The 25,934-nt window shown below is 39.5% G+C and overlaps 2 protein-coding genes across 6 annotated transcripts in view; both read right to left on the minus strand.

Annotated features, from left to right (window-relative positions):
• The window catches only part of LOC122881252 (zinc finger protein 609-like), an 85,067-nt gene extending 74,621 nt beyond the window's left edge, over positions 1–10,446 (minus strand). The window contains exon 1 of one of the 4 annotated variants that reach the window (XM_044207205.1): positions 8,451–10,446. The gene's annotated coding sequence lies outside the window, so the exon portion shown is untranslated. Of the gene's footprint in view, positions 1–529; positions 1,225–8,450 lie in introns of those variants that run through there. The other 3 variants (XM_044207215.1, XM_044207196.1, XM_044207226.1) reach the window with 3 other exon arrangements.
• A 148-nt stretch (positions 10,447–10,594) lies between these two features.
• The window catches only part of trip4 (thyroid hormone receptor interactor 4), a 72,545-nt gene continuing 57,205 nt past the window's right edge, over positions 10,595–25,934 (minus strand). For both annotated transcript variants that reach the window (XM_044207252.1, XM_044207242.1), the window contains one exon: positions 10,595–10,943. In XM_044207252.1, the coding sequence (XP_044063187.1) occupies positions 10,860–10,943 (84 nt within the window). In that variant the 3' untranslated portion in view covers positions 10,595–10,859. The remainder of the gene's footprint in view (positions 10,944–25,934) is intronic.

Below are 25,934 nucleotides of genomic sequence, written 5' to 3' on the forward strand. Positions count from 1 at the left end.
TAACTCTGTCCAACTAATGTTTCCTCAAAACATTTTGGTGCCTAACATTTAACTTTCCAAGAAAACCATTAGTGCAGGCAGTCAAGTGTTTTTTCTTTTGTTTAAAAAAAAACAAAAAAAAAAAACAATTAACAAATGTCACTCTCCTCGAGGTGATAGCTGGCCGTTACCACCCGTGTACTCAAGTTAAATAGTATAAATTAGCCATTACATTTAGGTGCTTTACAGGGTGAAAGCAGGTTAAGTTACCGGTTATACATGTTTACACGTTAGTTAAACTTCAAGAAGCTAACAGAGCTAACTTAGCTTGGTGTAATGAGCTAATCTGACTAGTACGCTATCTGGCAGAGTGAAACAATGAGCTCAGAGTACAGTCAGCCTTGGCTAGCCTGCTGCATGCTGTGTTGAGCTATATGGTGTTAAGCTAGCCAGCTTGCCTTGCACGCGAGGCTAACATTAAACGGCTAACGAGTCGTATCAACAATGAGAGAAGAAGAAAAAAAAAAGACAGAAAAATGTACTAACTTACCGACTTAGCTAGCCACTCCTATTCCAAACCCTGGTCTGTCCATGGTGATGTGCACCCCATAAAAAGAACAAATCAAGAGTTTTAATTATAATAAAACCTCTAAAAAATAAATCTGAAGCACCAGAAACCAGTGGCAGCGCACTCCCCAAGACATCCAACACAAGAGAGGAGGGGAGGCCAGCGATTCACTGGACTTCTGCCATCACACTTCTTCGAGATACCGTCCACATCGAAAATAACCGAGTCCGGAGGGCATTTTATCGGTGCGGTCTCAAACCCGACACAAGTCCAGTCCTCTCCCGCGACCTTCTGGCAATTAATCCCACAGTGGACCGCGTCCCATCCAGGTTAATTCCTCCGTGTTCGCCGTTTGTGGATGAGCGCCGCGGTGCTTCTTCGTGTGGGAACCGATACAATGTAGCCAACCAGCAGCAGCGGGAGCGGTTAGGAAAGCCAGGATGAGGCGTTCCAGCCGGACTGAACTGTCACACTCCACGGCGCCCGGGCTGAAGATACGGAGCTGGATTAACCACACTGAATTGGACTGTGATTTCATTTGTTTGTTTGACAGCGAGGGATATCCACCAGCCGGCTCACCTGGCATAAAATGTGTAGAGTTACAGAGCCAGGTGGTCAAGGCAGCAGGGCCGTAGCCAGGATTTATGAAACACTGAGCTCATGAGTCCCCTCCAACCCCGAAACAGATTTTTACCATACACCAAAAATAAAGTTAGTAAAAACAATAACGTAATTATGTGAGATTTTTATCTTTTATATATTCACCTGTTTAATTATACTGTCTCTACAATAGTGGTGGAAGAAGATATGTTACTTAAGTAAAGGTAGCAATACCACAGTGTAGAAATACTCTGTTACAAGTGAAAGCCGTGCATTCGGTGCAACAATTTTTGTAAAAGTACGTCAAAATATACTTAAAGTACCAAAAGTAAAAGTACTCATTATGCAGAATGTGTCATTTCAGAATAATGTATATGTATGTATGTATAATATCACTTAATGTTGCAGCAGGTAAAGGGGTGGGGCTTATTTTATTGACTTTATATACTGCTAGCTTGTGAATATGTAAACTGTGACTATGGCTGCAACTGACAATCTATCAATCTATCAATTAATCAGTTTTTCAATTAATAAATTAATTGTTTTGTCTACAGAATATCAGAAAATATTGTAAATTGCCCAGCACAATTTTTCAAACCAGCAGTACAAAACATTACATTTACAAGAAAACCTGCAAATCTTCACAGTTGACAAACTGGAATCTGTGACTGTTCACTGACTTAAACGATTAGTCGCTAAAAACATTTTTTGTCACTGAATTTACAGCTGATTCAGTACAGATTAATTTACTATTAATTTTAGCATTAACTGTGACATATGCCATTATAAAATGAGATAAAGTACCTGATACTGAATTATGGCTGTCTCATACACAAAAAAAATCAAACATACCCAATAGACCATCTCCAGATTATAATTACACAACATAACTGTTTAGGTATAGAAATGCATACGTGATGTTGTCTAGTTGATAATGACTGCATGATAATGGGAAGTCACTGTCAAACTGGAAGTGTTATTTTCAGCCAGCACAGCATAGATCTGAATATTGTCAGGCCACTATATTGTCTTTGTTTAAGGGTTAGACATAAAAAAAAGTTAGTTACAGTAAAATAATAATAATGGTACCATTTTCTTACAAGGAACCCTTTATTAGAGGTTCATAAGTTGTAGCTAATGGCTTTGTTATTGGTTAATAAGCATTTACTTGCTTTAAAAATCAGACATAAGACTGATTAAGAACATTTTTTGGGTTGCTGTGTGAAAAACCCCTTTGGTTGGTGTTTGATGGAGTTATAAATGTTGGTAATCCATTAATAAATGGTCATGGGTTTCTCACCTTGTCATAAGCCATCTGGTCTGCAGATATAAACATTAATAAACCATTAATTTATTTTAATTTTTTTTTACAGAAGTCCAAGTCTGCGGTTGTAAATTTTGATAAGTTATTAATAAGTGGATTTTGGTCCAGTTTTTCCGCAGACCTTTTCCAGAAGGAAAGTGGTTGAACAGTCCATTGGAGCGTTCCTCCTGATGAAGTAAAGCGTTCATCTAAAAAGATAAAGCAAGTGTGATGCTGGAGGTGGATAAACACCAGCCAAAGGGACTTATTTAACATCAGTAAAGCTGTTTTACAGTTTAGAAACCATATAAATGGTGCGTTAGAAGAAAGCAGTCTATTAGAAACACTTTATGAAGCATGATCTGTTACATACTGTAATCACATTTAGTTTAGAGAGCGAACGTAATCATGGACACACTAAAGGAAATATTCTTTTTAAGGTATTCGTTGATACAATCTGTAAATAATTGCTGGTTCACTTTCTTCCAACCGTGTCAAATGTGCATCTTGTTGAATGTCAACACTTTTAAATCTTTTAATACTCTGATTAAACAAAAGCAAACAACACTGAGGTCACAACTTAATCTTTACGCTTCAGTGCAAATCGGACGTTAAATTTGTGACCATCTAAGGCATGTTTTAATTTAACTGATCTATCTACAACCAAGAGGGAATTTCTGAGTGAGCTGGAAAAAAAAGAAAAGATTCCAACAATAAGACCCTTTCAGATATGTTAGGATTCCTACTCTCACAGCACCACGAAAAACCTTTCATGTTTACCAGTTTCAAACACCACGAAGGCTTTAAGTCGTTGTCTCTCTCAGCGCTGGTTTCCCAGGCAACAAGAATATGATAATGTTGCCTTTGACATGACAGAAGGAATCATCTCGCTAACAAACAGAAACAACAGGCATAGGGAGGGCTGGCGGAGAGGCAGGGGAGGGGGCTGAATTAATGGACTCATTTTCACACAGAGGGAAAAGCAGCAGCAGCTACTCACCATCCTCCATCCATCCTCCATCTTCCTCTATTGCCTCCAATGCATTCCTGCTGGCAGGCACACTCATGCCTTCCCAAGGGAACAGCCCGCCTCCATTGGAAAGCTAAATAACAGTCAGAGGCAAGTGGGGACTGGAGGGGACATATTTCTGATGATGACTGCCCTTCAAGGCTGAGGCTCTAAACCAAATGCGCTCGCTGCTGAGCGTCGCACAAACTAAAACCTGAAATGAACAAGCTGTGTGGACGCCATGTGTTTTCCATCAGTAAAAAAAGGGGCTAATCAGTCAGCCATGTGGAATCGCAGAGGGGCTGGCTTGATTCGTGTGATCATCTTTCCATTACTCTATAAAAGAAACTGTAAAGCCTTGAAACCTATCTAAAAGAGACTTGTTCTTTAGCACATGTTTAAATTAAATATCTGTGTCAGCTGGCAGCATTGTAGCACATTCATAAATAGCAATAACATGGATACAGTAGAATAAAGTGATACGAAATAACATAATTACTAATCCAAGGACGACATAACAGGCTACAGTATGACTTAGAAAAGTCTTATTGTATTGTAGCATTATTAATACATTTCAACTATTCAACAAATTGTTTTTCACATGACCCAATTCATTTCCAGTCTCCAGATTGATATGGCACAGAGCCTACTGAATAACTGATAAGGTAGGAGTTGGATTCTTGCTTTTGCATTACATCTACTTGTAACAGTTATTTACTTGCGTTTTCCCATTTTTAGCCATGCTAGCGGCATGTTTTTAGAGACGGCAGTGTTGGTTGATCAGTCCGTTGGTCTGTCGATTGGTCCGCCACTTTGGTCCAGACCGAAATGTCTCACTATTGGATGAATTGCCATGAAATTTTGTGCAGACATTCATAGTCCCCAGTGGATGAATCTTAATGACTTTGGTGATCCACTGATTTGTCTTCTAGCGCCACCATGAGGTTGACTTCTTTGTTGTTTTGACTGAAATGTCTCAACAAATATTGGATGGACTGCCATGAAACATTCATGCCCCCCTCAGGGTGAATTGTAATAACTTTGGTGACCCTTTCATTTTTTTCATCTAGCGCCACCATCAGGTCAAATGTTTTTATTTGTCCAATTCTTTGTTTTATGATAAAACACCTGCAAAACTAATGACATTCCCATCAGCCTCAGTTGTACTTTGTGTTCAGTGCTAATTGGCAAATGTTAGCATGCTAAAGCACTAAATTAAGATGGTGAACATGGTAAACACTACACCTGATTAACATCAGCATGTTACCATTGTCATTGTGAGCATGTTAGCATGCTGATGTTAGCATTTAGCTCAAAGCACAGCCTGACAGAGCCGCTAGCTTGGCTGCAGACTCTTAGCCTGTGTCCAAAATCACTCCCTATGAATGAGGGAGTGATTTTGGGCACAGCCATAGTCTTGTGATAGGATATTCAGGTGGACAGGGAGAGGAGATGTATGTTTGTTTCTTTACCGTGTGGTTTGATTGCCTGATTATAGCCATGTAAACACCAGCAAAGGTTATCTACCATTAGTGCTTAATGGATGGGAGTCATGCAGACAACAACATGCATTAAGCTTAGGGGGAAACATTTTTCTTGAACATGAGATCGGCCAAGAGCCATGAATTAATCAACAATGAACAGTGACATCAATAAACAGACAGATCTGGCTCCTAGACTACTCCCAGGCCAAACATGTGACTTGAATAGTGAATGTAATGGCAAAATCAAAGGAGGCTGAAAGAACTGGGGATTCACAGATTGTAGAAATATATTAATTTGTCTTTTTAATACATGATCCATGTCCCTCCTCCAACAAAAAATGAGATCAAGCATGAAAATAATTACATTTTTTGACTCCATGTTCTAAATCTGTGTGGAACATCTTATTTGGGACAAACTTAGGTTTTGACCCAATTAGTCAAACAGAAATCCTACAACAGTCATGAGGTATAAGATATCTTTGAATGTAACGGATCTAGAAAGAAAGATGTATTGTTGTAAGGTTGTTTTTTTCTGACAATTTTCTTTTGTTGTCTCTCCAGATTTTGTCAAATATCTACCTGTCATATCATTACATTTTAACAGTCATGAGAATAGGAACACATTTTGTAAGCCTGTGGCAAAAAATGGGTTTGCATTTATTGTCTGTCATATAGCAATATGCTAATAGTTAATCCAGAGTAATCATGTTATGTATCTGTTACAGTGCCTGCTCCTAAGAAAACACAAGCCTGGAAGGGACTATTTTACATATTCAAGAGACTAAACCTTGACAAATCACTACGTTCAGAGATTTACCCCTCCTGACAGGAGAGGCCTTGAAGACAGACTACCATCTGAACTGTCTTCTGTGTGGTGTCATGTGTTTTAAAAAGCCCTGAGAAGCTGTGAAGACGCCCTGGTGGGGGGCTTTCTGTGGACAGGCATTACACGAACACACAGGAGTCTCTTTCGTTTGGAGTTTCCATGGTGTCTTTGGAAAATTGATGTGGCCATCATTTTAAATATCCACTACTACATTTGTGTTGTTACAGAAATGACGACCTCATTCAGCAAGGTCAAAAGGTCATGGACTAAATTGATCACTTATCAGTGGATCTTTAGAAATGGCAGTGAGTGAAAGCCATTTGTGATGGGAAATCCATTTTTAATTGAATTTATGCATCTGCTCTCCTTTTGAGGACTCATAATCATTTTCTTGTCAAGCCAGAAGCCTTTTGTAAAGTCAGTTTGGTCTTGTTACTGTGCAGATTTACTGATATTTGAACAACACAGATTTCCGTTGATCACAGCCATTTGTGGAAAAGATAATTTATAGAACAGATATTAGCATTTACTGTTGCCCACCCCTCAAGGGCAAACAGGTTGTAGCTCTTCATGAAGTGGGAACACATACAGAAATCCATATCTTAGATCGCTCTGCATTTAACTTACTTGCCCTGAGGGACGAAAGCTTTCAAAAGTTCACGTGCTTCCCCTCCTCAGATGGGGCCCACCTCGTACCTCTAACCAAAGCCGACGAGCCATGACACACTCTGGAGACGGTACAAAGGCAGGCTGGGAGGGAATTCTGCTCTACTTAGCAACTCTATAAAGCCTAGCTCCTACATTAAGGTATCCAATCATAGGTATAATCAGGAAATGTGTTTTATGCAACAGACCCATAGGACTGTGAGCTATTAAAGGAATAGTTCTACATTGTCTGGAAATACGATTACTATATGAGAAGATCGATACCACTCTCATACCTGTATGCGCAATATAAAGCTACAGTCAGCAGTCGGTTAGCTTAACTTTCTGTTCAAAGGTTACAAAATCAGCCAATGACCAAATCTAAAGAGCACTAATTAATATGTATCTTTGTTTAATCTGTACAAAAACCAAAGTGTAAAAACAACAGGCTAGCTGTTGGCCCATTCCCTGTTTTTGTGCTAAGCTAACTGGCTGCAGGCTTCAGCTACATATTTATCTTTTAGATAAAGTGGTATCAATCTTTTCATTTTCCTTTAAACTCTCAGCAAGAAAGCATAAAACCATGTTTTACTATTCCTTCAACTGATCTAAAGTTCCACAAAGTGCTTCCTGCTGGCTTGGTGAAAACAGTGAGATACTGAATGTGTGAAGTCCTGAGATGTTGTTGAGTTGTTGAGGTAATGAGGGCCAACTGTGATAATTTCAATGCATCAAATTCTGCTGTCAAATTGTCTTCAGTGAGCAACTACTGACAATATCCTTTTCTAAATATTTCTTTTGAACATCCACCACGGCGGGACAGGCAGTGTTCTGTGACACATTATGAGATGGATGAGCCACAAGCCGTTCCCAGGTTGTATTGTTCCCCAGCCGGCTGCCACCTCTTCTAAAGTGCTCCAAAGCCTAATTCCTCTTCCAGGCCTGTGGGGATGGGGGGATGGGACCCTGCGCCCTCGGTCCAATCAGTCTCTCAGCAAGCACACAAAGGTCCTGCTGCTTCTACAACTGGAAACTTGGCTTAATGGTGAGGAGGGCATACTGCTGGACTGGAGTCAATTGCATTTAATTTCAATCAGGAAATTCTGTTTGGCATCTTTTCCAGCCCATATGATAAATAAACACATTACCTTTTTATTTCTAATTTAATATAAAACCTTAGCTAACTGGATGAAAGTTAACTAGAATTTCAGCTGGAGTTCTTACTGGTGCTCAAAATTGGATGACACTCTGCTTGTTACATTGCTTCATCTACTCTGATTTGCCCATCTCCCCTATCCACTGGCATCAATAACAGCGGGGTGGTTGGCTTGTGATGTAGCAGAAGCAGCCTCGGGCACACTGACCAAGCATAGAAACACCACTGATATTAAGTTGCTGTGATCCATACAAAAACTGATGTGTAACAACGACATTTGCGGTTTTACGGGGGTTATGTACCGTGTTATTTCTTGGCTCTGAGCAATTGCTAGGCAACCAGCAGCGACTTCAGGAGGTTACTGTGCCTGAACAAGGAATAGTCTGGCACATAATCCCCCGTTAAACAGCAAATTGATGTTTTTATATTTATAGTATTTGAACGGATTAAACCAATGAGATATGTCAATTAGTGAGCTTTAGAGGTGCTGGTAGGTGGATTTTGTTACCTTTTGACAGAGGCAGGCTAGCTGTTTCCCCCCGTTTCCAGTCTTTGTGCTAAGCTAACTGGCTCCTGACTGTAGCTTCATATTTAACAGACAGTGGTGTGTCAGTCTTTTCATCTAACTCTGCCAGTATGTGAACAAACATATTTCCCAAAATGTCAAACTATTCCTTTTAAAAATTATGTTTTGCTGCTAACATTTCATCTGTTGCAGCTCACTGCAGCTCAGACAGAATGAGTGTTTTAATATTTAAATGGATCACCTAGAGCATTTCTTCCACACAAGTACATCACATCTTTTGTGCATGAAAAACCAACAGCACATGATCTTATGGTTTTATCTAAAGAGGCTTAGTAAAAACTGCATGTACTTAACTGTTCAGCATTACAGCACAGAGCCCTTGTTTATGTGAACTTGGATGTCTGTTCTCATCCGGAGAAATGCCCCTGATCTGGAAGACAGAAGAAAAGGCCACCCACAGGGCAAGTAGCTGTCACTGTTGATTCACTGGGGGCTGAATTTAGTAAATTCTTAAGCAGCCTCTCTGAAAAACCCCACCTTGTATGGAGAAACTTTACAAAAGAGACCTCTTACATTCTCTGGGTGGGAGATTACTTGGAGGGGTGGTACAATAATGCGTTCTCATGCTGAATGGAGTGAAGCAGAGAGTTGTAGCTAATCTGCAACTCAAACAAGAGTAAATCTAAGCTAATCAACAGCGAATTACAATGCCAGGCACAGGCAAAAACATAACAACTCGGGATGGGTGTGTGTGCTGGTGATTCATGCTATGCTTTTCAAACCATGGTGAAATACGCCCTCAGGCAAGAAACAGCTTAGTCAAAGAGCCACTCAACACATTTGGAAGCAAATAAACACACAGCGATGCAAGAACAGGTAAAATGTTGAAACACAAAATTGCATTGCACTAGCTTAATATCAATCAGAGCCTGTCACAACAGCACTTGAACCAGGGGAAAGACTTAATAATAAAGGTGTCAAAACCCTTGTGTGTATTTGAATATAAGCACAGAAGACCTTTAAGAAGTCAAAATAAATTATTTCAGAGGTAGCAGTCTGTGCATGTTAGGCAAGAGACTGAAGACTGAAGATTTGGCACCTTTGGTTTTAAAGGAAGTGAAGATGCTGGCATGATGAACTAGTCTGCCATGGACCCTTTTAAAAAGCAGGCTTAACCCATGTCTTATGAGTCATTCCAAACTATTGTTCATAAGTAAATACCTGGTCACGGCAATTCATACGAGACCTGGGGTTCAAAAGCACTAAAAAGTGAGCACTGGATTGCTTTTATGTGGGGATTCAACACAGTCAACAGTGCGAAAAATCTAGAGTAATCCTGTAGAATTTCTTATCTTAATACGGTAACTTAAGTTAATACAACACTTGTCATGTACAATCATGTTGAAGCATCTTTGTGATTAACAAGAGTGGAAGTAATAGCTGAGGGGGCAGAAAGTTGCCACTAATATCTGTGGAGAAATGAAGACTTTGCATTGCCCACAAGTGCCACTATAGTGAGCCACAACATGGCAAATGCGGTTCATTGATCAAAATCCATTTAAAGTTATAATCCTTAAGATTTTCATCTTATCAAACCCAATTTTGATAATATTTATGGGTGGCATGTATACTGCTATTAAATGTATTTACACTCATTAGGTACCTATCTATATTGTAATTTGTCTTGTCAGTGGCGGAGTCTGCCATTCCTACGATTCAAATGGTATGCACATGCACAGGAAAATCACATGAAAGAACAGATGTACAAACTGGATTAAATTTGGAAGACAAGATCCGGAGCACATACAGGAATATCTACAGCGACATCAAATTTCCATCGCAGCTGGAAAGAGAAGCTACCCCCAGTGAGACTTGTAATTTTAAGACATTCTTAATGTTATCACCAGATAACTTTTAAGGATTATAACTTTAGAGGAACCAGTGTTGACCTTTAATATAAAAAATGGTTTAGATTGCTGTTTAGATTGAAGATATCCTTGCTTCCAAAAAAACCCAAGGGTTATTTGATTAGTCTAAACAGTGTGTTGCTGGGTGATGCCAGGATCAACTTTTTTGCTTGACGACCTGCATTTTTTTGCTGGAACCCTCTGCGTCATCCCCCCTGCCGTGCCACTGCAATGGTCTCATTGAAATTAAAGAGAAGGCTGTCTTGTTTAACGCAGCGCTATTGTTGGTCTAGATGTGGTCTTAGGTGTGAGAAGGGTAATAACAGGCCTGCCCCTGATAACGAGGAGAGAAGGACATCGTTTCTCTTGTGGTTCTTAGGTTCATGACTAAAAGTAAAGATAAAATATTTTTTTAAATTAAAACATAATTAAGCAATTTCGTAGTTTATCTCTAGTGCTTTGAGAAACCAGTATATGATGGTTGTTGTCAAAATCAGAACATTTTCTGAAAGATGGCATTCTTATTTAACATCAAACAAGCTTTTTTCATTTTGACAAATCACATTTAAATTGGAATAAAAGAAGTACGAATTGAAACCTAATCTTTTTATTTCTGCAAACAATCAAATAGAGACAAAGCAGAATGTAAAAATTTGTCAAAATGATTATACGTCTATGTACTGCATTCTTTTATGCAATGTATGTGCGTATGTAAAATGCAAATGCCAGTGATTAAAAAACACAGATAGAGCTGAAACTTATAATACGTCAGCATTAACAACTCCTGATAAATCTTTGGGACAACCCAGTGGAGAACATGTTTGCCATGTTCCCGTGAGATCAGACTTTTTCCTCTTCAGCTTCTCCTCTTGACGTCACTCTGCAGCTGATGGGACCAGCCCCTTCTTGGCGCCCTGGTGGTAGTGACTCTCCAGCTTCCCTGTGAGAGAAAGGGGGTGAAAGGGAAGGGTGGGAGGGGAGAAAAGAGGAAGGGATGAATCAAAACACCATCAAAGGGACAGAGTGACCTTTCTGAGAGCTCAAGGCCTGCTGATTAGAGGCGGCCTCAGATAGACAGTGCAGACAGAGAGAGAGAGAGACAGAGACAGAGACAGAGAGATGATGAGGTAAAAGGCCAATGAGACCCTTTATTCCCCGGCAAAGACCGGTTAGACCACAGCCTTTGTTGGCACCAAAATAAGGTGTCTTTTCATTCAGTTATGTAGATGTACATTCAGAATAATCCAATGCTAACAAAGGCCACACATACAAAGGATGACAATGTATGCTGTAGTTAAAAAAAATACAGAATAATACTGAGCTACAAGTAAATGCACCGTGTAATGTTTTAAGTCTTATACAAATTACATACATACAACATTACAACAAGACAATTCAGTCCTACCAAGATGGTAAATGGATTGTACTTGTACAGCACCTTTCTAGTCTTCCGACCACTCGAAGTGCTTTACACTACATGTCAATAACCCCATACACACACATTCATACACTGATAGAAGGTGGTGCAGTAGGTAGAACTTTAAAGGCCCTCCGAGGAATGAGTTTATTCCAGTAGTAAGATGCATTGTGCCTTAAATGTCTTCCCCAGTTCAGAGGTGGTATGAAAAGCTATTAAAGCTAAGCAATTCTGTGATTGCTTGGTTGTTTACTTTGAACTCAAGTATCTCAAGTATCTCTGCAAATTGCATTAGATAGCATGGTCCTATAAATGAAAACAGGTATGCTGATGCCTTGTGTATGTCAGTGATGACCATCAGACTTTCCTCATATAACTCAGTAACAGTGAGTAACAGTGGTGAGTGTGATAGCTGTCTTGAAATGAAATGAATGAATAGCAGTGTGGTAAATGGCATCCCTTGGTTAAAGGGAAGTGGCAGCAACATACAGGATATCACCATAATCCAGTGTAGATGGTACAGTGGATTGTACAGTGGTTTTTCTGTTTTGAAAAGAGACCAAAGTCTTCAGTATGTATAAAAATTCAATTTGAATTTGAAGGTTTTGAGCAAGGTGTTCAATCTCAGTTTTTGTGGGACATTCTGCTATCTAACCAAATTCCTATAATGCTATAACGGAGTAGGAACATCAAAGCTCTGTGCTTTGCAGTCTTTTTGGAGTTTAGAACGAGCTTCAAATGAATAAAAGAGGTCTGGAGGTTGTCAAAATCAAAATCAAAGCCTGATTTGCGGAAGAGCCAATGGCATCCAAGATGGTATCGTCAGCATAAAAATGGACACTGCACTGTTCAGTTGAAAAAATAAATATCATTAATGTATACAGTAAATAGTTGGGGGGCCTAATATTGATCCTTGTGGGACACCTGTCTTTTTGGAGTTAAGAACAGGCTTCAAATGAATGAAAGTAATCTGGAGACGGCCTCATTCTGGTAGAGCCAATGGCATACAAGATGGTATCAGTAGACACTGCAATATTCAGTTGGAAAATAAATACCTTTTATGTATACAATAAATAGTGGGGGGCCTAATATTGATCTTTATGGGACACCTTTATCAACCAACTTGATTTGAAACCACCTGCAACAACAGTCTGAACTCAGAAAGATATGACTGTACCAAGTGTAAGCTGAGCAATCAAAACCACAGGAAAGCAGGAAAAGTGAAAGTGCTATCAGTAGTAACTAATAAACATCACACTATACAATCGTTTCTCAGTGCACGCCTGATTGATGTATCCAAGGAATGTTAATGTCTGTGCATGTTTCTTAGTCTGCCAAAAATGTAACAGTCACGGATTCTTTCATTAATCCATATCTTTTGATTAACAGCACCTGCACAAACTTGCTGATTAGCAGACTACCATTTCCAAGCCACAACACAGTAGCCTCCATTGTTGTGAGAATTTCCATGGTTATACTTTGTTGCTCACTAATTCATGTGCACCTCAGATGACAATGTTTACAAACATGAAAACAGCTGAGAATCTCAAAGAGGGATTTTATCAAGTTGCTATTTATATAAACGCTTGTAGCTATGGTGAGTAAACAAAACCCGAGCTGACCTCCTCATCTACTGTAACTGACACCTTTCTCTCTCTCAATACAGCATTCCCAATATCAATCACATTTCAAATTCCTCCATTACAGCTCATTCCCCCAAACTATGGTCTGCTGCTTTGTCCTTTTCTGAGCAGAACAACCTCTGCTGGGTTTTGATAACCTGTGTTGACCCCATCCTTAACTGCAAGGCAAATGATAACCCTGTGTTGCTCTGCCTAACACAAGCCTCCTGCTTGTCAAACCACCACATTAGCTGGCTGTTTTCCCCATGGCTGAGCCAAGGGAAAAAATGATATAAGTGTGACAAGCAGGGGTGGTGGTTGTCACTTGTGCTTTCTTTTCATGTTGTCACGTTATGGCTAAACTCTGTGGGTAGTAGCAGCATAAACAAGGTGTTTAGGAGAAGTGCTGTTTGCTCACCATTTCCAAGCCTGTCTGAATGGCTGTCAGTGTCTGTCTGTTCTGCCAGGAGCAAGTGCTGCTTAGGCGTGGAAACACCTCTGGAATTTTTGGGTAAATGCTGCCAAAAGTTTATTAAGATTACTTTAATGATAAATCCACCATAACTATGAAATGCTCATAGGTTAAAAAAGCTTTTTTTGACACATTCAGCAGACAAGGTCTAAGAGAAATTCCACTCACACTTGCATGTATTTTAGGGGGAAATAAATATTACATTTTAAGACTGGAATAACAAAAGTATATCATAAAATACAGAGATGGCGGCTGAACTCCGGAGGGCTGCATTCTAAATGGTGTTGTGCCAGCATAAGCAGACTTTTTTTTCTGGGAAGTGTGCTAATGCTCCAACTCCTCTAACTCGTTCAGCCCCTTCTTGCTTCCTTTTGGGTGTTGTGAGAGCTGGAGTCAGTATGGTGGAAAATTGGCTCTGGCAGTTTTCCTTGTCATGACACAGTGACATTTCTGTGAAATGTTGTATATCAGCATATATAAAAACAAACTGATTATATAAGTCAAATCAAGCACTCGCTGAATGAGCATTTAGAAGTTGTGTTAGTCTGTGTTAGTTCCTCATTTGGCCAATGTCAACACTGTTAGCCCCATATGCATCGTAGCATAATAAAAATTCTTCAACTTCAAGGACACCTAAGGATGCCGAAATGAACATGCACTGTGTACAAAGTTAAGTTTTTCTAAAAATACATTTTGCCGGGTGTATTAAGCATATCGAAGTGATAGATCAGATTTCTTTGGCTTGCTAAACGAAATGAACAGAAGCAAAGACATTTTAAGCTACAATACTACATTAAAAAGTTTTAACCATTCACTTAAAGGGCAAAATCTTTTATGTATTTGCATTGGTTAATTTGGCTCTACGACCTCACTCAAGCCACCGGCTGGCTGAAGAGTTGCAATAACATGCATTGGCATCAGTAGCACTGAGTAACTCATACCACGTTATGTTAAAAAATCTACCAATTTCCTTACATGACACTTAAGTTGCAGAAATTACCTCAAGTGCTCTATGTAGGAAAGATCCATTAATTAATTTTTTGGCCACCTGGGAGCAACGCTGACCTATTATCACCTTATAAAGTTAAACAGTTGCCTTTTTACACTTCCAGCAGACATGGGGCAACATTAGCTTTTATTCAAAGTCATCACCACCTGGCAAATGTAAGTTCAATATTTACTCTGCTTTTGTCTCCAAATCCTAAATGGAAATAATTGGCTCTTTAGCTGCTAAATGCTCCACTATGTCCACCAGCCAGTTGCTAACTGTGTCTGTCTGCCATTAAGTGCTTGGCAGGTGGCTTACAGTTGGTTTTTAGAGCCTTTTCACTGAAAGCAGTTGACTGCTGTGGTCAAAACTGTGCTATGAGAGCGGTGAGAGTGAACCAAAAGAGTTGGGGCCAGAAAACCAAAACAACAAGCTGACAAACTTTTCAAAGCTCTGTAGAGCTGAGGGGAACTGCAGAGTCAGGTGATAATTCTCTTTGGGTTTGTCTCTATGAACAAAACCCTTCACATACATGTGAGCCATAGTTAATATAAAAATATCTATAAATAAATCTTCTTTTGTTGATTTTGAGTCATTACTTAATCACTGTAGTTAGTGTGCTTCATCAGTGTTTGTGTGTGAGTATAGCCTTAGTGACAGTTAACTGTCATGTCAATTCTGTCACCACAGCAAGTTTAGAGTATTTATGCTGCTTAAAGAACTGAATGTTGGAAACCACTTAGTATTTTTTCTTATGCAGGGAAACAATTTGAAAAACAAGTGTCCTTTAGGCTATTTCCTAAACTTATTAAAATACATCCTCAAGAGAAATAAAGAGATTTTGTGCAGCTGGCCACGAACGAGCAAGGACAACAGCAGTAACAACAGTAGAGTACAGTAAGTGGGCCGTGTTGTCACGACTGTCAGAGGGAGTATTCTCTGGTTGTGTGAACAAGTCAGACTCATTATATTCGCCAGGAAAAGTCAATCCAGCAATGTTACATATTCCATGGGTGAAGGCGATTTTTGTTAATGGCTCAGGAGCTGCTGAGCTGTCGCATTTCAGAATAGGTGCTGTGGAGCTGAGAGAGCTGGAGGGGATGCAAGTAAAAGTGGGGGAGGGGGGTGAGTGAAGGAGTGGGTGGAAAAAACAGAGAGACAGCAAAAATGAGACAGAAGGGATGAGGAGAGGGACGGAGAGAGGGAGGGGTGCTGGGAGAAAGGGATACAGATAGGAGGACAGAAGGAGAGGCAGAGAGAGGGAGAAATAGAAAGGCTGGCCCATCGATTGGCTGAGATAATTTCCCATTGATTGCTGCACTGTTTGGAGATTGCTCTGAGAAAGGTTTATTGCCCACATGCTGCAGCTGGGGAGGAGGCCATAAAATAAGCACAGGTTGTCTGCAGAGGGCTAGCTCTCCATCATCAGGAACGTAAAACACACTCCTGAACACACACTCAGCCACACAGACGCTCATACACTCTCCTTACATATTCACAAATATGACTGCATGCATACTATTCCGATTACACATAATGGGAGAAAACAGTTCATCGCTGATGGAAAGCACACTCACATAATCCCTTGAAAATCCAGGGGCAGTAGTGCAAAGAGTATTTATTAGACTGAAATAGAGGTCCATTGACATTCTCCCTGACATCAATAACATGCAGACCCATCCACTTCCTTGCAATAATAATCACAAGAATAATTGGCTGGTTGCTGTTTCTCTTTCTGTGAGAGTAGCTGCCTACACACTGAAGAATAAAAAGGCTGAATTTTGTATTCTATCTTTTTATTACATACTGGTCCCAATGCACCTGGATAATAAACCTAGAACAGCTATGCATGTACACTTTAACCACATGTTGATACACCGTCTGATGACACACTTTGACATGAGGAATTACTTCATGCCTACAAATGATGACACAGAAAAAGAAAGTTAAAAGTGGAGCACCACCAGCTCTGTGATTGAATGTAACACCTTCAACAGTATCTGTTACACTGATTCCCCCTGGGCTCCCACAATAACCAATTCAGAGCCTATCACAAGTATACTGCCTGGAGAGTAAAAAGAAGTTCAGGGTGAAAAAGCTTTAACAATCTTAAACTAAGCAGGCAGGATTTAATGGGTTGAATTCAAACATGGTGTCAAGGAATAGATGGGAAGGCACATATTCCACCAGGGCATTTTACACATCTGTATTTTATAGGAAAGCTCATATGAACTGATGAATCTTCAGTTCACACACTTGCAGTTGTATTTCCCATATTTCAGTAAGCACGACTGGTCCAATGGTTATGAAGATGAAGTGAAAGGGTTCCCAATTCATGATAAATGTAATAGGTTTTTTAAAAAAGGCTTCATTCTGACTTCAGCTCAGCAACACTGCCCTTCTATCTTCCTTTTCCTTATCTGGTCTCAGCTTAGTACACCTCCAGCTGAAGGCATTCTGCACGTGACACCAAACCGACAGCCTCAAGCACTGCAGGAAAGTGGATGTGTACAAAACCCCCGGTAGCCAAGGGAGAACAGCAAGAAAGGAGGGGAAAACTGCCTGGATTCCCATCTTGCTGTTAGTCACACCTAATTTACATTCCCTTCCTGTGCTGCCGAGCTGGTGAATTTACAAGTGGATAGAGAAGGTGCTGTTTGAGACTTGTGTTGGCATGCTGTTTGCAAGGGGTTAGGGGGAAGCATGAACCATGCTTCCCACTGCAGAGAAAACAGTCTCTCTCCATCTCTTGGTCCAAACCTCCCAGCCTGAAGCTGTTTTCACAGACACTGAGGGGCTGTAATGGATGAGTGATTTCTCCAACCAACAGTGTGCTGTTGAACCGGTTTAGTCACGCACATGACAGTTCGTCACAACTCGCTAGAGAACCAGTGTCTGACAAGTCAGGGATAGCAAAGGTAGTGCTGGTTGTTGGGCAGATGTGAGGACATGGTGATAACTGGTTTATATCAGTGCTCCCAAAATCCCATGCAAACTAGAACATATATTGTACCTGCTATCATTTCATTATGCAATACCGTTTCTTCTTTTTTGATAGCTTTTTGTGGTTTACCCGGCGATGTTTGATATAATGCGTTTTAAAAATAAGTATAATCGCACTGGTTGAATAAGTATGTGGCCTTGGATTCACAAGATGTTTGATAATTAATAGCAATTTTAAATTTCCTTCAGAAAAAAGGTGCTGGCTACAATTTGTGAAATGTATTTTATCTGCGACTCTCACTAAGTGCTAAGTGTTATAATCTGCCCACATCTCTCAATGAGGATTAACTGATTTAACTGATTTTGTTCCACTTAAAAAACTAAGAATAATCATTGAGTTTATTGGCAACACTTTAAGTCCCCCTATTTATCATTCATCATTCATAAGCAGTATAGCAGTATAATGTAGTTGTAAGCAGATACATATCATATAAGTGTTTTTTAATGTCAACAACTATAACTCCTCCTGTGCACACAGTTTGTGGTGCACACCCATAAGTGGAGATTGGTGTATAAACAGACAGACAATCTATGACAATATAGTTAAATGCAGTTGTAATAATATAAAAATGTCTTCATAGGAGAACTTTTGTTGACAAATACTGTACATTAATAAACACTTAAAAATATCCTTATAGCTGCTTATAACTACATTATAGAGTGTTATAAATGTTTATTAAATGTTAGTATACTACTTATAAATGCTAAATAGGGTGACTTAAAGCATTACCAATTCATTTTATGACTTGCTAATACCTTTACAGAAGTGTAAGTCATCTACAGTCAAACCGTATAATTAGCATATCAAGGATTTTGCTATGGCAAAACAAATGGTCACTAAACTGCGGTGGCAGCAGCCACTAGCTGTATATACTGTATACTCAAAGAACTGACATCAGACATCCTTCATGTCAGGAAACTAAAGTTGTACATTATTTATTTAGAGCTTCAAAATTCCTAGGTGGGGTGAGAAGCTGGTTGTCATTGTAAGGGGAGGTGTTGGTACAAGACTTCAATAAACAGGACACAGAAAATAACATTTCTTACATTTAGAGGTAGTACAAAGGTCACTGTATTCCCTAGTGTGTGTTTTGTACCAGCTGTACAACTCTGATTCTAAAACGCAGGGTGGAGGTGAAGGGAGAGTCCGCGTATTGCTGCATATCTTCCCTGGCTTTGGTTTGGAATCTGATTCCTAATGTCAATCTCACTACTCCCCTGCCTCTTCTCTGAAAGCACAATGACTCGATCACCTACCAGCACAGACGCAGCTGTTGCAGTTCAGCCACTGGTAATGTGAGGAATTGGGAGGAAAAAAAAGAAATCTGCAGAAAGTGTTTGGAGCTCTGCCCATTTTCTTTCCAACACGCACCTGGCTAGCTACTGCAGAAAGTGAGCGTGACTGTCAGATTGTCAGTTTCAGAAAGTTACAAGTGATGAGTGATGAAGACCTCCTCCGGTTGACAAATTGAAAAGCAGTTTTTCCACTGCCTTCAGGCTGTCGGAACTGCACTTTGTGTTTGACGTATATTTTGGCCTTGCAGGTTACGGCGTGAAGCTTATATTTGGAGGGTTAGCAGTTCAAACATCCTGACAAGCAGAATGGGGTGATCCTTAACAACCTCAGTGTTTGAGGGCTTCTAGGTGAGGTGCAAACTTCAACTGCTCATTGGCAGTTAACTCAAGACTTGAGTTGTTCCAGTCAACTCCCAAATGTGGATCTTTGTAAATGTTTGATTGTCAAGAAGAGAAGTGGAGCCTGGGCAAAATGTTTAGTGTATACCTGTTTTGTATATAATGGACACCTACAGTTTGTGAGTTCCTACACCACAGAGCTAAACAACTCACAGATTGTGATTGTTTTGTGGGAATAAAGCCTGTTGGCAATAATCAATCTAATTGTGTGAGCTTGAACTTAGAGTTAGAAAATGGTGTCACACAGTATACATATTGATTACTTGCTGGAGGCTATTCTGTGTGTAAAAATAAATACATCAGCCTACATTAAATGGGACTGTTGTTCAGTTTCCAATACGTTTGAGGACTCGGTCGATGATCATTACTTAGGCTACTGTTGACAATACGGTTACAATTTTAAAACTTCCTGGCTTGAACACGTTATTATCAAATTATGGTCAAGTTATATTTACAGGCCACATCACAAACTCACTTCACTTCAAAATGATTCTCCTCTCAGACCTGATGTCATGGTTCCCATCTGTAGTCACTTGGCTCTAGCAATTGTCCCACATTTACACTGCAAACAAACATGATAAACAACGTCCCAAAAGTTGCTTAATTTCCTGTAGAGCTGAACAACTATTAAAGCTCAGCTGATGTGTGAACAGTTTAAAGTCTGTCAGCCAAAGAATGGTGGACATGACCAAACTTTTTGGCGTCAACAGCCAATCATATATTCTGGCAAGTGCAAAACGTTTATTGCATCTATTCAGTACAAATTAAATGTTTCACAAACTTCTTGGAGCTAAGTTCCATCAGTTTAAGAAATTACTATTCATCATAATTTTAATTTTTACATTCATGGGCTCTTAATAATATTTCACTGGCGTTTCTGCCCTAAGCTCCCCAGAAACACAATACTTTGTCTTTTAAAGCAGTAAAACTACATTATCTAAATGTTTAAAGCTCTGTGGCAGCTTGAAACTACTGCACATAGACAAAATGAAGCTTCTTCCTTTAGTCATAATAAACAAAGTTGCTCATAGACTGAATTCAGGTTGTTTATACAAAATTTAAGCATTTGCCATTATCCCATAATTGCAACTTGTGGCCACAGTGGCCGCTGTTCATCAAAAGTTACATAATTAGGTGTTATTTTAATCTGTAAAGTGTACATACACTCCTTGTGTGATGTGAGTTTAGCTTTAAGGGCTAGTGAGCACTCACTTTACATTAAAAAGTGGTAACAAGTAAAAGTAACTGCAAGGGAATCCTGCAGAACCAGGATTTGTTATCATAGCTTATTATTGAAGTACATTTTTTTTATTTTTCATTTAAGCAACTTTTGGCGGTAAGTACCGGACACACCAAACAACGAATTGTTATGAACAAATGTAATGTAACAGAAGAAGAGATTCTGAGATTTTCCAATATTTTCCAGTTTTGCTTAGAGTTTGCTCACATACCAGTTCCTGTTGAATACAAATGAATGAGCAGATGGCTCTTCCTTCTGGAAGCCATGTGTTACATGTCCTACCCTGTCATGGCACCATTGATGCCTGACCCTTTTCCTTTCTTTTGAAGAGTGCTGTTAGTTAAACATCACCAGTTTAAAAGGAAACACTGGCTCTGGCATTTCCAAGCACAATTACTGGGAAACCTGTAATGACTGAGCAAGAAGATCTATCGGTTACTGGGAGTTGCATGTACTGATGTTCCCTAACAGAGAGAGCAGGTTTTCCCTGCGGCCACAGGACCAGAGCCTCACAGCTTATCAATCACTTCTCTTAGATGCTCTTCCAATAAGCTGGTGGGTTCTGCAGAACAGTTTGTTATTGAGAGGACTGGAGCTCAGCAGTGTTGATAAAGCATCATGGGAAATACTTCACAAATAGTAACACATTTCTTAATACACAGATATTTTGCAAATAAAGCTCTGGATTTGATAACAATAGTTTAAATTTCACAATAGATAATACATTTCAAAACAGTTTAATTCAGATTTTTCAACACTTCATGTTGTCTTTTGGAGTGAATTTTATTGAGGCTCTATGTGGTGTGAAATAAAGCATGTTTTTATTATTTGTTCCTTTCAAGTAGATTTTATTTTCAGGGCCACCGGGTTCTGATTTTCATTCACAACGTAATGGGAAAAGCAGAGAAGTCAGCTGGAGACAACATGAGCGCTGCAGCTGAACATAAAATCAATTCTGTGCACTGTGTCACTTGTTGTTTAAAGTATAAATATATTGTAAGATCATGGGCAGGAACTCTCTGTGTTTTATGGATCTATTAAGCATTTCCCAACACAACTGTGTCTAAGCATTAATGTTTTCTTTTGTCCTAAGATCCCAGAGAATACAAAGACTCTGCGATGTTGCTTAAACAAACTGAATTTCTAATTCACTTACTGGATTGAACTTCTGACTATAACTACTACTATCACAATCCACTATTTTGGCTTTACGCATTACTAGAGACAGACACAGTTTAGATTTGATCTAAATCAGTCCTGATTCTGATTTGCCTTAATGTTTCCAAGACTCTAAGCTTGTCAGTCAGTGTAATACAGACTTACGGTACTTGGGATTTGAAAGCCTTCTGATACACAGACTGCAGAAAGCAACATTTTTGAAGTATTATAACTATAATATATACTATATTTAGTTTTAATGTACATTTCTCCATATATCTTTGGTATATTTGCTTATATTATACTGTAAATATGGTTAAACCTTTTAGGGGTTGAACTGAGTTTAACCAAGAATACACTATTAGGAGGTAATCTTTGCAAGTGGAGCCGTTTTGAGATATCTCTGAGTTCGTTGTTACGCGTACCATTCCATTTTCCTCATATCACTACACTCCATCATGTATTATCCATGAAGGTTCAAAGTTCATTAGACCACACAGAGTAATTCAGAAGCCACACTGGACTCTCAAAGAGACATGTGGAGGTGGGTATGGGTAGCTTTAAGCTGCAGAGGGAGAGGTGGGGGAGTTGCTCAGGTGAGCAGCATCAAGGAGAGATAATTGGCACAGCTGAACCCGGTTAACTAATTATTCTCTCCTTAAATACAGTAGCATGCTGGACAAGGGAGAAGAAGAGAGGCGGTTGGAGAGCGGACGGAAGAAGAGAAAGAGCATATGGACAGAAAAGAAAGAAAGAACAACAGAAATAAAGAACATACACTGAAACCCTGGTGTCAGCGTGGTATCTCAGGGCCAAGAGGAACTCACGGTAGCACGATTACGCTACAAGACAGTTTTTACCAACTTGGAACATAAGAAATCTGTCCTAAAGAAACACTATTCAGGTAAGTTGTTCCAAAGCTGAGGCGTCAAGTGTGAATGTTTTTTCCTTAGTTTACTTTCAATCATCAAAACAGCTTAACCTAGTTGTAATAATGCACTTCTGTATTAAGACAGTTAAAAATTTTGTATTGTAAGAAACAACTGAGGCAGGATTTAGATAATAGAGAAAAATGAGACTGTCCTAATCAAACATTTCAGCAAATGCCCAAATACGACATACGTTTACGTTCAAGAGACAAAGCCTTGTAGAAATTATGACTGTTGTCCGTCGGAAGCAAAGCAGGAATTAGTGTGATGTTAGTGTGATGTCGGACTGTGACATATGAGAAGAAGAAACTGCTGTTTGTTTCCAGTGTCCCACAGACAGGCAACGTTGGTCAATGATTGTTGTCAACTACAGTCAGCAAATGTTCCCTACCCTTAACGGAGTCATTTTGCGCCTAAACCTAAACAAATCTTAACCATAGTGGTGTGAAATCAAAAAATGGCTTGCAACAGGGATTCGTTTTGGAAGGCACTTTCAAGTGATGTCTTCCAGCACTTCTGTTCGAACTTTGTTGGGAGTTGCACATGCGCAATACCTAGGTAGGGACTACTAGCCAATCAGAAGCAGAGTAGGGCGGATCCTGACGAGCAAGGTAAACAAATCTGTTTCAGCCGGTAACTATGGCTTTGGTTTAGCCGTACATGTTCCAACAACCCGAACCAGCGTCACAACCGAGACTGGAGCAAGACGTTTCAGAGTTGTAAGTTATTACTACTAACTTGTAACTAATTTATCTTTCATAGGTAACGTTTTCTACATCACAGTAACATTGACTGCGAGGAGGGTGTATAACCTTATTTTAATTTCATATTTAGGTGTACTTGTGGAAACTGCTCAATTTGTGCATTATGACACGTGTTACATAGTGATGTAGATACGTTACGGAAGTAAATGCTGGACTACAATCGAGCTGTTTTCAGGCAGATCAGGAGCAGTGTTTTCTGTGGGAGAGGGTAACTCCCTTTGGGGTGGACTTTGAGCTTTTTCACTTTGCAAACCTATGACATGTACAAAAAAGATACATAACACAATAAAGGAAAGGGAAAAAGCCAAAAAGCATAATATGACCACTTTAAATATTCAATTATGATGTTTGTTGATAGTTACACACTTTGTGAGAAAAACTGCCAATCTTCTCTTCTCAGTAATCTTCTCAGCTGGTAAAATCAACAATTGTCAGTTTGCAATGAAAATGCTGGCGATGAGGAAAAACTTCTCACCACCCTCGAGGGAACATTCACAAGAGTGAAAATGAGGGCAGTCATCCAGAAGATGTTTCCTTCCTTTCACATTTGCTTCTATTACATCTTCTTGTTAGAACGTGTTGTCACCAAAACCCCAAGACATGCAGCTACCCCAAACACTCTGAAATAATAAGTCGAATATAAGTCAAATAACTGATTGGTTGATCGACAGAAAATTTATCGATTTTGATCATTGATTAATCATTTAATCAAGTTTTTTAAAGCAGAAATGCCAAAAATGCACTGGTTCCAGCATTTCAAATTAGAATATTTGCTGGGTTTCTTACTTTTTTGGGATAAATAACTAAATATCTTTAGATTTTGTTTGGCAGACAAAAAAAGACACCTGAACATGTTAACTTGGGCTTTGAAAAATTGTAACAGACCTTTTTTAACTGTTGACATTTTATGGAACAAACAATCACTCAGGGAATCCAGAAAACAATCAGCAGATTAATCCATAATGTAAGTAATTGTTAGATGCAGCTGTAATTGTAATTAAAACATCATATTATTATCATTATTTAAGACCAAAGTTATAATAAATGTTCAAAACAATCCTACTAGGACTACAATTACACGTCCTTTATGCTTAATTATGGACAAATTGGGTGTGATGTGTGTAGTGTTAACATTTTATTCCTGCTTTGACACTACATCCCCATTTCTTACAAATGCATTCATAATTCATCCTCGAGAGACAAGAAAACCCCTTGTCAAGCTACACACACTCGGGTGCCGAGGGCTTTTAAAAGCTACTTAAATCCTCAGTAGCCACAATGTCAAAGGGACAAAATATAAAGTGTAGTCCACTTTTTTACAGCCGCAATGGGACTCTGAAAAGGTGAATACAGCCATGTTATTAAAAAGGGTCCTTATAAAGCGGCCTTGGCCACATCTAATTAGAATGTAAATGTAGTGTGGGCTGGGGATGGATCACAGAGGATAGACATTGGCATTTAGATTATGCTGAGACTAGATTACTGATGACACTGTGTGTTGGTGAGATAGCCTTTTTGAGAGCAGCTTGGCAACTGACTAATTGTGTTTCACCACTAGCAATGTAGGCCGTTGCTGTTCTATCGCTGGTAATTAACAAGAGAGAGGGGAGAGGTACATTGTTGCGTGTGCACAATACAAACAATCCTCGACAACAACAAGACTAAATCACACACACACACAAGTAAGAGTATATGTGCTCAAATGCACACACTCAGGCAATCTTGCACCTCTTGTACCTTGTACTAGATTGAAAGAATGAAGCGCTTCTTTGCACTAAGCCTTGAAGCTGCTCAGTAGAAATCCTCTCACCTCTATACAATTCCTCATCGGTGGCATATGCCATGAACAGAGCAGCTAAGACCAAACAGAAAACCAAAGACAGAGTGGAGACAGCAGAGAGAGAAGGAGAGGGGGTGAGAAACAGAGAGCAGAGAGAACAGAGAGGGAGGGTGAGTGCAGAAAGAGGGAGAGAGCAGAATGGAATAAATTGAAGCTGATCTGGTGCTCTGCATTCTGAGGAGGCTGGATTTGCATATCTGTGCAGCGGTGCAGAGGGAGAAATGTGTCGGTGCTGACAGCAAGCTGAATATCTTAAACCTCCGCTGACACCCCTGCAGGCACTCTCTCCTCACATACACTGATACACGGTGGAAGAAACACTCAAAATCACACACACACACACACTAGACTTAAGGTCAGGGGATGGGAAGCTTTGTGCATTGCTTTGTTCCTGCACAGTGATGTACAGTAGTGCTTGCTGTTTAGCAGTCAGCTCAAGTACAAGACTGATCTCAGGGGAAAGGACCCAGTGAGGCAGACCATTCTCTGCTGCCACTCAGAGACATAACTATTCATAATGTGTATATACATATATATGGGTATATATGCACTAGTGCATGAGATATTAAGAAAGAAAACAAATATGCACACATTATTCAAATTTATACCTTATTGCATGTAGTTGCTTGATTCATAAATACTGTATAACAAACCTGGCCAATGAGCCATTTGAAAATCAGACTTGGTTGGTGGGAGGTAAACCTAATGATGCCAATTTAGTGCAAGGCCAAAAACCATTTTGTGTTTTCAGTGAAATACGTCGAAATAACTGGAGTCTGAAGAAAACCAAGAATCTACTGTAA

This window comes from Siniperca chuatsi, linkage group LG1, assembly GCF_020085105.1.
Source record: "Siniperca chuatsi isolate FFG_IHB_CAS linkage group LG1, ASM2008510v1, whole genome shotgun sequence".
In the NCBI taxonomy this organism is placed as follows: Eukaryota; Metazoa; Chordata; class Actinopteri; order Centrarchiformes; family Sinipercidae; genus Siniperca; species Siniperca chuatsi.